The sequence below is a fragment of the Triturus cristatus genome, chromosome 7 (assembly GCF_964204655.1).
Source record: "Triturus cristatus chromosome 7, aTriCri1.1, whole genome shotgun sequence".
In the NCBI taxonomy this organism is placed as follows: domain Eukaryota; kingdom Metazoa; phylum Chordata; class Amphibia; order Caudata; family Salamandridae; genus Triturus; species Triturus cristatus.
In genome coordinates, this window is record NC_140590.1 from 1,872,366,323 (window position 1) to 1,872,381,152 (window position 14,830).

The 14,830-nt window shown below is 47.5% G+C and overlaps 1 protein-coding gene across 4 annotated transcripts in view; it reads right to left on the bottom strand.

Annotated features, from left to right (window-relative positions):
* LOC146813555 (uncharacterized) overlaps nucleotides 1–14,522 on the bottom strand; it is an 88,834-nt gene extending 74,312 nt beyond the window's left edge. For 3 of the 4 annotated variants that reach the window (XM_085620332.1, XM_085620330.1, XM_085620329.1), the window contains exons 1-3: nucleotides 13,862–14,458; nucleotides 11,798–11,924; nucleotides 6,358–6,468 (exon numbers count right to left, since the gene is read on the bottom strand). In XM_085620332.1, coding sequence (XP_085476458.1) covers nucleotides 6,358–6,468; nucleotides 11,798–11,924; nucleotides 13,862–13,885 — 262 coding nt within the window. In that variant the 5' untranslated portion in view covers nucleotides 13,886–14,458. Of the gene's footprint in view, nucleotides 1–6,357; nucleotides 6,469–11,797; nucleotides 11,925–13,861; nucleotides 14,459–14,505 lie in introns of those variants that run through there. The other variant, XM_085620331.1, reaches the window with a different exon arrangement.
* Nucleotides 14,523–14,830: the final 308 nt, after the last annotated feature.

Sequence of the window (14,830 nt, forward strand, 5' to 3'; positions counted from 1 at the left end):
CGTGTCGAATGCCGCGGAGAGGTCTAGGAGGATGAGGGCCGCTGTTTCTCCATTGTCCATCAGGGCTCGGATGTCATCGGTGGCGGCGATGAGGGCGGTCTCGGTGCTGTGTTTGGCTCGGAAGCCGGACTGTGAGGGGTCGAGGGATCCGTCCGTCCATTTCTACTTTGTCTATGGGTATCTCTAGCATCTCAGCATCATCCTCACTTAATGTTGTTGCTGGTATCTCCCGTAGATATGTATCAATTGCCTGCTCCTCTTTACCACATTGCTCATCATATAGGTTCGCATAAAACTGCCTAAATACTTCGCGAATCTCCTCTGTGTCTATCTGTAGCGTGCCCATATTATCCCTGATTTCCCTAACTTCCCCTGTAGCCACCTTCTGCCTAGTACGAATGGCAAGTGTGCGTCCCACTCTCTCACTGAACTCATGACAACTCTCTTTATTTGCCAAGTATAACTTAGCAGCCCTACCTGCCTCACTCTCTTCTGCTAGCAATTTTGCCCTGGCAACCTTAATGAGGGCTTGCTCAGGCGCAACCCCCAGCAGAATACATTGCTCTAGCTCCTTCTCATCATCCAAGAGTACTTGGTATCAAGCTACACCACGCAGTGGAACTGGTGTCAAGCTACAGCGCACAGCGTAATTGAATTTGAATTTGAATTTAAAAACATTTCTATAGCGCACTTTTACCAAGCGGTTTCTTGGCGCTGTTGGATTGCGAGAAGCAAGCAGGAGCAAAGGGGAATTTAAGCATTGTAAGCACGGGAGAAGAGAAAAGTTTTAAGACCCTTCCGGAACTCAATATAGGAAGATGACATACGGAGTTCCGGGGGGAGAGAGTTCCAAAAAGCGGGAGCAAGCACTGCGAATTTCGTACCGCCAGTCTTTTTCTTGCTGAAGCGGGGGATGGTTAACAAAGCCTGATGAGTAGACCTAAGCTCACGTCCAGGTATGTAGGGGGTGATGGCAGAACAAATAAATTCCGGGGCAGTGCCTGTTATGGCCTGGAAAGTAGTGCAGCCAAGCTTGAACAGAGCACGCTCTTTCACCGGCAGCCAGTGCAAGGCCTGCAGTAAGGGAGTAGCTCTATGGTATTTGGGCAGGCCGTGGATCAGGCGGGCAGCCTGATTCTGCACTAGCTGCAAACGGCGAGTGGCGTAGGCTGGAGCGCCATTATAGATGATGTTCCCATAATCGAGGCGCGAAAGCACCATGGCCATCACTATAATTTTTAGGGCAGGTAAAGAAAAATTGGTAATTGGTATCAAGCTACAGCATGCAGTGGGACTGGTGTCAAGCTACAGAATGCAGCGGTACTGATGTCAAGGTACAGGGAGCAGTGGAACTGATGTCAAGGTACAACACGCAGTGGGACTGATATCAAGCTACAGCGCAGCGGGACTGATGTCAAGCTACAGCGCGCCATGGAACTGATGTCAAGCTACAACACGTGGTGGAACTGATTTCAAGCTACAGCACGCAGTGTGACTGATGTCAAGGTACAGGGAGCAGTGGAACTGATGTCAAGCTACAGCGCAGCGGGACTGATGTCAAGCTACAGCGCGCCATGGAACTGGTGTCAAGCTACAGCGCACAGCGTAATTGGTATCAAGCTACAGCACGCAGTGTGACTGATGTCAATGTACAGGGAGCACTGGAACTGATGTCAAGGTACAACACGCAGTGGGACTGATGTCAAGCTACAGCGCAGCGGGACTGATGTCAAGCTACAGCGCGCCATGGAACTGGTGTCAAGCTACAGCGCACAGCGTAATTGGTATCAAGCTACAGCACGCAGTGTGACTGATGTCAAGGTACAGGGAGCAGTGGAACTGATGTCAAGGTACAACACGCAGTGGGACTGATATCAAGCTACAGCGCAGCGGGACTGATGTCAAGCTACAGCACGCAGTGGAACGGATGTCAAGCTACAGCGTGCAGTGGAACTGATGTCAAGCTACAGCGTGCAGTGGAACGGATGTCAAGCTACAGCGCAGCGGGACTGATGTCAAGCTGTAGCACGTCGTGGAACTGGTGTCAATCTACAGCGTGCAGTGCAGCTCAGAACATAAATTTCTATAAACAAAGGGCGAGGGCAGAGGAACTCACGCCAGGAGACAAGGTACAGTTCCTGAGCCTGGTACCGAATGCACAAACAATACTGGGGGTCGCTGGTATTCTTGCCTCTTCCTGGGCGAAACCCATGGCGTCTCTGCAAGGAGACCAGACATCAGAGTTTCAGGAACAATCTACTGCTGGATGGACAACTGACTGAGTTTCCAATATAATTTTCACATAAGCAGCCAATGACCTGCAGCAGATTGAAGAGCTCTCCCAAAGAAGAACCAGATCTCATGCTGTGGGTCATCCGGAGCAGCGGAGTCAGATTCTGGTGAAGAAGGTTGGACAATACATCAGGAAAAAGCATCTGTACCCCTGTGAACTGCACCACCAGTGATCCACAACCCAGAGCATGCTCAGGAGGCTTCTGGGATGGTACCGCAGCAGGACACACAACAGAGCCTATGCCAGCCGGTGCCACAATAGGACACACAAGAGAGCCTGTGCCAGTTGGTGCCACAGCAGAACACACAACAGAGCCTGTGCCAGCTGGTGCCACAGCAGGACATACAACAGAGCCTGTGCCAGCTGCTGCCACAATAGGACACACAACAGAGCCTGTGCCAGCTGGTGCCACAGCAGGACACACAACAGAGCCTGTACCAGCTGGTGCCACAACAGGACACACAACAGAGGCTGTGCTGGCTGGTACCACAGCAGTACACACAACAGAGCTGGTGCCAGCTGGTACCGCAGCAGGACACACAACAGTGCCCGTGCAAGCCTGTACCACATCAGTATACACCATAGAGCCTGTGCCAGCTGCTGCCCCAGTGCCAGTCCCTTCTCTGCCCTCTGGCTATGGCTCAGGGCATCCCTGGGAGTTCTAGAAATGTCTTTCTAACCTGGAGAGGTGAGAAGTGGCCTGGTAACTGAGATTAAATCAATGATTACAACTAGCAGATAGCTCACGGTAGGAGATGCAGCGAGTTGTATTGCAAATAATCAGTTTGCACTAGGAGCCCTCTTGATTCAGTTTCACCCTCAGACATAAAGGATGCATTATGGAGGGAGGTATAAGGTTCAACTTAGACTATGCATTGCTTCTGGGAATAGGAGCTTGAACCCCTGCTGACATGGGTACTGTGAGAAGTTGGCCTGGTATATGCTGTCCACTAATTAAAGTAGGCACCTTGCACCAGTCCAAACGACCCTTATGATGTATGAGGTCAAAGATAACCTTATTGAAAGCTATCCTAGTGGTAGCTGTGGAGAGCAGCCTTCAGGCTTAATCTTGAAGGAAAGTAAAGCAGCTCGTTTTACCAGAATATTATTATTATTAGTATTAATTAAATGAAAGGAGAACCCCACTGTAGTTATAAAAATATGTATTTATTAATATAACACTCTCTAATATCCTCTACACGAGGATGCAACACATAGCACACAATACTTAAGCACGGAAACAGTTGTAAGTAGCAATAATACAAAGTGGGCCCAGAGTGGGACCAAACCATATACTAAAATAGTGGTATAAGAACCAAGCCTCGAGTCAAGACCAAGTCTAGAAGGTGTAGAATTGCTGGAACCCCAAGGAACCAACCAAGGTGAGTACGTAGGGACACCACGGAGGACGGGGGCAGTGTGAGTACACGACCGCGTACGCCGTACAATTCAATGGGAGAGTCGCAGTTGCACTTTTAAAGTTTAAGGACTCTTCCTGAAGGAATAGGAAAAAAACCAGTGGAAGTTAGGAGGTTGGAGAGCCACCCCACCTGTGGATACCGAAGTACCCGAGTTACCTATCCCAGGGAAGAGGGGTGCATAGGCCTGAAGTGGCGTCGGAAACCGCCGTCGATCTCAATGGTACTCTTCAATCAACAGTCACTGCTGGGAAGGAAAAATGTGTCCGGTGGAACCCAAGGATGGATTCTTGATGGAAGGAACCTGAAAGCTTAGGGGACAGAGTCTGGGTCACTGGGAGGGACCAGGGGCTCGGTAGACGAATGCCCACCGATGCTGGATGCTTCAGGTGAGAAGATGGAGACCATGACTCTTCAGCCATGAGGACCAGAAAGCATTGACAACGACCAGGTGCCGGGTACGTGCTGCCTCACGAAGGATGTTGAATGCTGAGGGGTCAGTGTCCAGCTGGAGCACCAACAAGCCTTGGCAGCGACAACCCACGAAGAAGTTTGGCTCAATGATTAGAGCAGCAGACCCTGATGCAGAGGTCTAGCCCGGGACCAGGGTTCAATCCCCCGCCTCGGCGGGTCTTGGGCTCAAAATTCCACGGACCTGATAATTCTCGCCTCGGTGCCATTCCAATCATGGAGTCCCACTCTGCAACTCTGGGCAATAGCTTGCTTAATCTCCACAACGGCCCCCACAACGCTAAGGATGCCTGGCCTCCACCTTGGGGGTGACCAGGAGTGGACGCCTCACAGGGAAAGCCAGGATGGGTTCCACAGCGGTATTCGTACAAGCGCCTTGAGACCCTTGCGGGTGAGTAGTGCGCTATACAAGTATCAATTTACATTTACAAGGTCGAGTAAGGTCCGAGTTCAGCCCAGCAATGACCGAGGGACTCACCATTTGCAGGGGAGTCAGGGCAAGCCTGGAGCAACCAGGGAAGCCCAAGAAGAGCAAGAAAAGCAATGTTGACCCTCACAGGGACCCCCAGGCCGGAGCCACAGGAGTCACGAGGGGCCCTCAGGTAGTTTCACAGAACAGCAGCTTGCAGGGCAGAGTGCGAGGAGGCTGGAGTCTTTTGTAGAAAATGTGCACAGAGGTTGGGGCTATCGACAGACCAATGCACGAAGTCTGTGTTTGATTTTTCAATAAAGCAACTTTTGTTTTCAAATGCAGCCCGTTTTCCCTAAAGGAATAAAGCCTACGTTTAAAAGAAATGAATTTTTTACTTTTTTAAGGGCAAGCAGTTGTCCCTTGGACCACTGCTTCTTCTTAAAACTATTTTCGCACCCATTCGCAAAGGGGAAGAGGTCCCGTGGGGACTCCTTCCTATTTGCGAGTGGCTTACCACCTACTTGAAGTAGGTGGTAAACTTCAAGTGTTTTGCGATCACAAATGCTGCCACAAAACAATCATACATAGCATTCTGACTCGCTATTCGCAAGGGACGCCCCTTCCTAATGGCAACTCGCAAACACTATTTGGCAAGTCACCTACTCGCAAAATAGCCTTTGTACATACTACTACGCTTTTTTGAGGTCGCAAACAGGCCAATTTCCTATTTCTGATTGCAAAAAATGGTCGTACATCTGGCCCAAAGAGGCAAAGCAGGGATCATGTGTACCCTATATATGGGCTTGATTCTTGTATACATGGAGCAAACATTTAGTCTAGTAAATAAAAGTTTTTTTGTACAGAAGAAATAGTGAATTTGCATATTTGAATGTGCTCCCTTATGTAACAATAAAGAAAAAGGCGGCTCCATAAGACAAAATATTTGCCTGGGATCACACAATTGGAGACCAGTTCACGGACAGGTCAAGTACATTACAGTTAGGTTGAGTAGAATATTCAAGCTACTAGACCTGCAGGTCTAGTAACATTTTTATGACTTTTCGAGCCCTGCTTGAGTGTCCCCTTGGAGAAGGGAAACTCTGAAGGGGGGTTGCTGGCAGAATGCAGGTATGACATGCTTCCATGCTGCTGCCTCGCTATTTTCATGTCCCTTGCTATATGCTCTGTTGCCTTCATTATCATGGAAAGAGGACAGGAGCTAATCCCTACCGTTCGCCAGAGTCAGTTAATGACAGCCCTGGGAGGGGGTGGGCTCTACCTGACAGTCACAGGATGAAGATTTCCTTCCCATTCAGGGACTTGTTAAATGGGCCTGGTCCCCTGAGGGGGGGGCGGGGATGTCAGACGTCTTGTAGAGCGCTGAGCTCTTCTGAGGGGACCTTGGTGCGGAGCCTAAGGACTGAGGTCTGCTCATCTCGCTGCCACTGTGCTGGAGAAGCCTCAGGTGAGCTGGCCTCCAGTGGAATACCTACCACTCCAGTGAGGTACCCGTTTCTTCAATGGTTGAGAAGCCTAACTTTGTTGAATGGCCGACTGATGCTACTGTGTCTATGCTGTGTAATGTCCAATACATAAGATTTACACGTAAAGAAGCATCCATGTTGCAGCCAAAGATGTCCCCATACACAATGATACCAGATTTTCACCTAACTACACAGTTCTTGTGCGCAAAGCACTGTGGACCACAACAAATCGTAGTAACTACTTCTGTTGGATTGAGAGATCCTTCCTGCGTTTCTCACCTGGAGCTGTGTGAATTCTGTCCTTCATCTCCAAGCCCTGAAAGTCCACAGAGCACAGACCTGCTTCTTCTTTAGGTCTTAATGAAAACATTGCTGTGGCAATCACAGGACCTGTCATAAAAAAGACAATATTAAATCAAGACACTGTAGAAGGGTAAAAAAACAGCAACCGTTGTAAAATGAAGCAAATAGTATCACAGCAAGTTACTACGGCGACAGCTCAGCTTAAAGGATGAGAGAAGCACCTGCTGCTGATATGGAATTGGCAATCTGCCACTAGGTGGTGCAGTGACGCCAGAAGTGATGGAAGTCTGCTGTCCACTCCTAAAGAAACATACACTATACTCTCGTCGACTACTGGCCCATGGCTCACCTACCATTCATCCGCAAGACCATTGAAAAGCAGTTTATGTTCAATTTCAGGATCACATGAGTGCTACCAGTCTCCAGCGCGACTACCAGTCACGCTTTAGATCGAGCTACAGGATGGAGACCGCTACCTTCCACATCGTAGAGAAGACCTCTAGACCACGGATGAAGATGACCCTGCTTCCTGATACTGCGGGACCTCATCTGCATTCAATACACGCAACCATCCCATCCTGATATGCACACAGGAGTCTCAAATGCAATTCACAGGCAATGTCCTTCACTGGCTCTCCTCGTACCTGCCCAACTAACACCACCTTGTTCACATGGGCACCTCGGGTCACCAAACATCTCTATCACGTGTGGGGCCCACCAGGGTTCAATACAGTCTCCTGTCATCTTCAGCCGTTACATGGGGCCACTTGCTGCTCTACTAACATTTAAGGACTTAAAAGTCTCCTTTGCCTCAAACACTTCTTGCACATCTTCCAGACCTGGCTGTCCAGTGCCGACCGGAAGTGCCACCCAACCAAGACAGAATTCCTGTTATTTGCCAAGAACAACTAACAAGACACAGTACAAACCTCTGTGAATGACAAGAACCTTGAAGGTTACAAACCCCACCTTTCACTGAATACCAAGTCACTTAGATTCACTCTGGACACCAACCTCACCCTGAAGGAACACTCTGCTAGAAAAACAAAGACAGCCTGAACCAGCTCCCTCTTCTAAAGAAAGTTAAACTGCGTCATCCCGAAAGTGACCTCTGAACTGCTGTGCAAACCCTTGTGCTCTTGCATCTGGATGAGGATAATGCCTTACTCCACAGCCTCCGCTCCGGCACCCCATAGGGGCATCCTACACGCTGAAGCGCATCTCATACAGGGCCTGATGAAAAATGATCACATCACCCACATCCTGAAGGAACTCCATTGACTTCCGTTGCCAGCCTTTCCCATCTTCAAAGCTAGCTGCATCATTTACAAAGCCACCATGACGAGTTCTCTTGCTTATCAAGCCGACACAGTGACCATCTCTGGTGGTTCCCAGCTCATCTGCAGCCAGGACACCATCAGGCTGCAGACTAAGAAGTACAAAAAAGGAAAAACAGGAATCAGGCATGTTCCATCTCTGCCCCCAGAATCTGAAACAACACCCCGTGTCTATCAGGACCACTCCAACACTACTTCAATGTAGGAAAGATTTGAAGGCTCGCCTCTTTAAAGAACACTACATCACATGCATTAACCATCCACAGCCCACTGCCCTGTCCTATTAATCATCGACTTTATGCGTGCTGTGACCATGTACACTGCTCTGCTGACTTTTGGCTGGGTGAGCGCCGCAGAAATACATAATACAATTCCATAAATACCTACATGCATTGACAAAGGCCTCCGAAACCCAGACGTATCCTGGCAAAAGACTACTGCTTCAGTCAACCCACAGTGCACTGCGGTCATATAAAACAGCGGGAAAACAAGGCAGAGGCAGAAGGTAGATAACAACAATATAAAACTCCACACCTGTGGCACTACATACAATTGGCAGTACTTTGTGGCCTTGAGCTTCTGAACAAGAAAGATTTCCTTCTCACTGTGCATGTTTGAAAACTGTGCACAAACTCTGCATGTATGTCCTTCTCACTCTCAACACACACAATGCACATAGTCACACTAGGGGCACACAACACTTACATATGAATTTGTGAGAGGACCAGTGGCCAAAGTGGGTGGGATCAGAGGGGCACAACTTGCCCATACTTTTTAAATTTAAGGAAAACAGTTCCGCTACTTCTTATGAAAAGATAACTGTCCTAGAATGGTTAATCCCGAGAGATGAAATGCTTCGGCTGCAGTGCCAGGCGGGGAGTGTCCTTTGCTTTGACTCTTAGGGAGGGACAGGCCGCTAAACCAAGCGTCTAGCCAGGTTGTGGCTGCCTGAAAGAAATGTAAATCACAACAGGTCAATCTGCAAATAAAAAATGGACCTCCGAAGACGGTATTGTCTTTAATGAATGGAATCACTTGACACTTCCTGATGACACAGATTTATTCTTTCTGACTGGTATTGGAAAGGAGTTACCAGCTGAGCTTTGAAGTGTGTGCTTTTTAAAGGGGCGTACCATAGGCCCCCACGCCGCAGGAACCTGTGTTACGCCCCTAACTATTCTACACGGCTCCAACTAGTTTTCAATTCTGTGGCTGTCTGGTTACAGACACAAACCTCTGCAGTGCATTAACTGATAGATGTTTCATAATGTATGACCGTGCATTTCCCACTGATTAACTTAACTTATGTTTATTTTACATTTAAGATGTGCGTTATTTTATATGTATATACCTGAAGGTGAAAGACGGACAAAAGTTACAGAATATTCCAGATTTTAGACACATCTTTGACCCCCGCCCCCACGCTTACTCACCCTGCCTCCATTGGGCACCGCATCACAGTTCTACTTTTTGTCATGCACTTTGACAGCTGAAGAGGACCTACGTTGCTATTCTTCAAAATAATATCTTAGCCACACACTAATGAAAAAGTAAACCTGCCCCTGAAGTATTTATCTGAGGAAATACATGCAGTAAAAAGACCACATTTATAATTGCAGGCCAACAGCTTCAGAATTCCTTAGTTTTTTCACCTCTGCCATGGTTCAAGGGTTGCTGGCCAGAACTTAGCCATACATCATTTACCATGGTATTCCTTTCAACTACAACAGATCTTCTTGAGTTGGGACTGGCCTGACACTTCCACAGACCACTATTAGGTCACTGAGAAGTGTTACACAGTGATAGCCACAGTCCGAGACAGTCGCTTTAGGACAACCCCCTAAGTGTGCTCGTATTAGAAAGCTGCTGGGGATGTCATTTATTCTCCTCACAGATGTCAGTGTTTTATGTAGTGCTTTACCCACCACAAATGGCTTCTGCCTGACAAGACACTCAACGTCTCCTAAACTTAAATAATAATTTGTTCTTATCTTCTTATTGGTAGTGGAAATTACTAAGGGCCGTTACCGGTCGGTAACGGCCGATTTTCGGTAAAAATCCCGTTACCGACCGGTATTCAGGCTTTTGGTATGTAGGGGGGACATTTCAGGATTCGGTAATTTACCGAATCGGTAAAATTACCGATTCGGTAAATACCGAATCCTGAAATGAGATGTAGGGGGAGTGTGTGGGTGTTGTGTGGATTCGTTATTTATCACCAACTAAAAGTTGGTGGTAAATGACGAATGGCTTAGAAAAAGCATTTTTTGGCACTTAGAAGTGTGCAATGTGGCAGACATACATGCCCTTAGGGCATGTATGTGTGCCACATGTGGACACATGCAGGAATCAGGGGTGCAACAGGGTGTCACTGTGACACCCTGCCACCCTTGATTTCGCTCCCCCCATTACCGAATCGGTATTTACCGATTCGGTAATGGTAACTGGCTTCCCATTGATTCCTATGGGCCTCCTGGCCCATAGGAATCCATGGGAAGCCAGTTACCATTACCGAATCGGTAAATACCGATTCTAAATTACCGACCAATTCCGATTCGGTAATTTTTACCGACTGATTACCTACATAGCATTTACCACTTCATAAATACCGAATCGGTAAAATTCGGTATTTATGAAGTGGTAAATGTTAGGCTACCTACATAAGGCCCTAAGACTTTTAAATAGAAACAAAATGTGTGTCTCTAATACATACATCCTGAAAAAAGAACTGGAATATCTAATTCAGAGACAAAGATATGATCTGGCAATATTTTATATTTTCATCCAGCTGTGGAGTAATTTAGATTTAATTATACCGAGACCTGGAAGTCAAACTCTTTCTCTGCTAACTGTATACACTAAAAATAGAAGTGAAGCCCCTTGTCATTTCCATCTTCAATACACTGGCTAATAATAACAGCTTTTATTGAAAGCATGTCATGGCTACTGTCTGCGGCCGAAAGTGTGGGACACAACGCCTCGTGTTCTGTCCAGTGCCCTGTGTCCTGTCATGCGTTTGATGGGTGCTATATTCAATGACACTATCCTATGATATCTATTTGATGTGGTCTGTAATACATGTCCCAGATGTCCATGGTGTCACCATGTGGTGTGCATTACGAGTTATTCTTATTTCTAGCCTGAAGTTCATAGTGTTTCATATAAACCTTAAACAGAGCAAAATAACCAACGCAATCATTATTAAGACTGAGCAGATTCCTGCATCGGCTGCAGAAACCTATGTCTATTCTGAGCTTAGTGAGGTCTAGTCTTCCTGCTCAGCCTCTCATCCCTCCCACCTCAACAAAATGAGAGTGAAGCCAATGCCTGGATTTACTAAATTCTCACACAACGCAGCGCAGCAGCCAAAAACAGGAGCGTGCCATATCTACAGAGATAAGGCACTCTCCTCCCATCTCCCTAGTGCCAGCGCACAATCACACAGATGTGTGCCACGCACACACCTTTGCACCATAGTGCAAGAGTGTCTGCCTGAGTCTAGCATAGGTTTTGTACTAGAAAGATGCCCTTCCAGTACAAAATACTATGCTTAGACTAATTGTAATACTTTGCCACTTTGTATGTGTGCTGTATTGTGCAGCACACATACCAAGTCAGAAAAGAAAGGAGAAATAAAAACTTTTTTCTGTGACAGAGTCTTTTTGAAATAGGTGCTATTTTTGACTCAAAACTCTGTCTACTTGTTTTTAGTAATTACAGTTTTGCTTCAAAAACCTTGGGTGGTTGCATGGGAACGCCCCTTGGTGCTAAGTTAAGCAAAGCAGTGCTATGCGCCACTTTGCGTACTTTCGAGTGATTTTTCAGGATAAAAGAAGTTTTTGTGCTGGAAAGTAAATAGGGGAAAAAAAGATTTTGTGTCACTTTTGAGATGGAAACACAGTGAAAAATCTTCTTAAATATACCCCCTATTATCACACTCTCTCCGACTGCTCTCTGAAAGCGACCGGTACCTTGAAACAACTGCCCTTACACATTACAATAAAAATCCATCACTTTATATGATGCTCGAGCTGGGATCAGCCACGGTTATTCAAACATTAAAAAAGGAGACACTTCACCCAGGGAGTTGACAGCCTCTTGAATCCCCTTCATCACAATGTTGTACATCTCCTCCTGCCAGAGGTAGAAAAGCTTCCACTCCTCTTCGGAGAAATAGGCAGCAACATCACTGAATGCGTGCAGAGCCTACAAGAGCAAGATTAATATCAGATTGATCAAACGCAACAAGAGAAGCACAAGTTTCACAAAGTACACAGCGGGGCAGACCCGCATGCACCCGGAAAACAGAACTGTTGTACTGTATATGAAAGAGCAGTGTGCCATTACTGTTGAGCTAATTGTAAACACCTCAAGAACACTGCACAGTACATACCTCTGTACTTTTACACACTGCACACAGAGCAGCGTGCCCTTACACTCTGAGGTCAGCTGTGAACACCTCAGGAGCAGTGAGCAACACACCTCTGTGCTTTGAAACTCTGCACAGAAAGTTATTTCAGTTTCCCCAACTTGTTTGTATTTTTACACAGCAAGATAAGGTGGAGATAGAATTAGAAACAGAGTTCTCCTCACACAACACGTCTGCTTTTTCTGTTTGTCAAGAACATGCACATTAAGGAGAAAGCGACTCACTGGTTCGTCCTTTGCTGTAGTTATTTCATGAGGTTATGTTATCTTAATATGATACCGCACACAAATCACCCCAGGAGGGGTGTCTCAGCACAGGAAGCAAAAACACAGGCAGAAATTAAATACAAACTTAAAACAGCACAGTCTTAAGCAGTTTCCTAAATTTGATATGGTCAGTACACATTCGGATGTTGGGTGGCAAATGGTTCCAGTAGGAGAGAGCCAGGGAAGAGACGGACCTTCCTCCACATCTTGACCGTCGAATACGAGGGATGGTGAGTAAGGCTTCATCTGAGGATCTCAGGGTCCTGACTTGGCAATAGTGTCTGAGCTTCTGCTTTAGAAAGCTGGGACCTTTCCCAATTAAAGGTTTGTGTGTAAGACACCAGATTTTAATGATCATTCTATTCCTGACAGGCAGCCAGTGTAAGGTTTTCAACAGAGGTGTGGACGCAGAACCAGGAGGGAGGTTGCAAATGAGATGAGCTGCAGTGTTTTGAACAACCTGTAGTTTAGACAATAGTGTCTCATTAGCGGAAGCTACCAAGGCGTTGCCATAGTCTAATCTGCTGATAATGAGTGCCTGAACTATGGTTTTTCTGGCCGAGAGAGGGAGGAAAGAAGCATCATATGGAAACAGGTTACAGTAGTAGATTGAACCTGCTCTTTCACAGGGCTTGGTCCAATCTGACACCCAGAGTCTTGACTACCTGCCTGGGTGTGGGGCAGTACCTAGTTTTGGAGGCCACCAGTCAGAAGACCAGAGCTGTTGGCCCTTAGCAAACAGGATAATCTCTGTTTTTTTCTGCATTAGACTGTAAGCATTTATTGGTCATCCAAGCTGCGATAGCTTTCATCCCTTTGGAGAACAGTTCCTTAGCTTTGATCAGGTCTTTGTCAAAGGAGATGACCAACTACGTGTCATCGGCATAGGACAGAATATCAAATCTAAAGTATTTGGCGATCTTAGTTAGGGGGGGCCACATATACGTTAAATAGAGTAGGGATTATGAGGGACCCCTAGTCGATCAACATGGTACTGGCCTTGAAAGCACCCAAAGAAATAGTTTGAGTTCTGTCTCTTTAAAAGTCTCTGCACCACTGTAGAGCTGTCCTGGATAATTAAACCTCATACAGCATTTTGGGCAGACTGGAATGGGACAGTGTCAAACGCTGCGGATAGATCCAGCAGGGCAAGCATGGATGGCAATCTGGCATCAAGAGAGAGTCCTGTACAATCACTGGCCACAACGAATGCAGTGTCCGTGCTGTGAGAGCATCTGAACCATGATTGCCATGGGTCCAGGATCTTGTTGTCCTCTAAGTAGGCTGTAAGTTGTTTGTTTATTTGACCTTCCAGCAGTTTGTCTAAAAGTGGAAGCAATGAGATGGTAAGGCTTGAAGGGGCAATGTTAGCCTTCTTTTGTATAGGCATCCGCATAAATCAGCAGTTCTCGTGCACACAGCAGCCTCCAGTACAGCACATAACTTACCTGACTAGGTCCCTGCCTGGACATGGTCGATCGCAGCAGGTGCACAGATACAGCACACAGACAGGTGCACTGCACAGACACACAGCCTGGTGTACTGCACAGACACACAGCCTGGTGCACTGCACAGACACACAGCCAGATGTACTGCACAGACACACAGGCAGATGCACTGCACAGACACACAGGCAGATGCACTGCAGAGACACAGCCTGGTGCACTGCACAGACACAAAGCCGGGTGTACTGCACAGACACACAGCCAGGTGTACTGCACAGACACACAGGCAGATGCACTGCAGAGACACACAGCCAGGTGTACTGCACAGACACACAGCCAGGTGTACTGCACAGACACACACAGCCTGGTGCAATGCACAGACACACACAGCCTGGTGCACTGCACAGACACACAGACAAGTGTACTGCACAGACACACACAGCAAGGTGTACTGCAGAGACACACAGGCAGGTGCACTGGAGATACAGAGCACGGTGCACTGCACAGACACACAGCCAGGTGCACTGCACAGACACACAGCCAGGTGCACTGCAGACACACAGCTTTCTGGTAGCTCTCTCTCTTTGTTTTGTGTGAGCTCAAGAGAGCACTGAGCGCATGCGCAGAAAGCAGATAGAACTCTCAACCTGCGGAGAGAGCCCGAGTGTCCCGGCTTGTGCGCATGGTCTGAGTGAGCAATCCGTGGATATTTCTGCGCATGCTCTGCTTTTCCGACAGGCACGCGCATTGCTGCGCATGCGCGCCGAGGCCTAGGCGCCATCGCGGAAGCAGGGGATCCGGGATGTGCCGCAGTTTGACCCGCGCCCCGGCGCGGACAGCAGGCGCGGCTCGGCCTCGCAGAGACCTTGTATCGTTTCAGTGTTCTTTTGCGCCACACTTTCTCGCGAGCAAAATGAAGCAAAGAAGAGATTTAAATGTCACAAATTGCAACCGTTCGTGCCTTGAGACGCT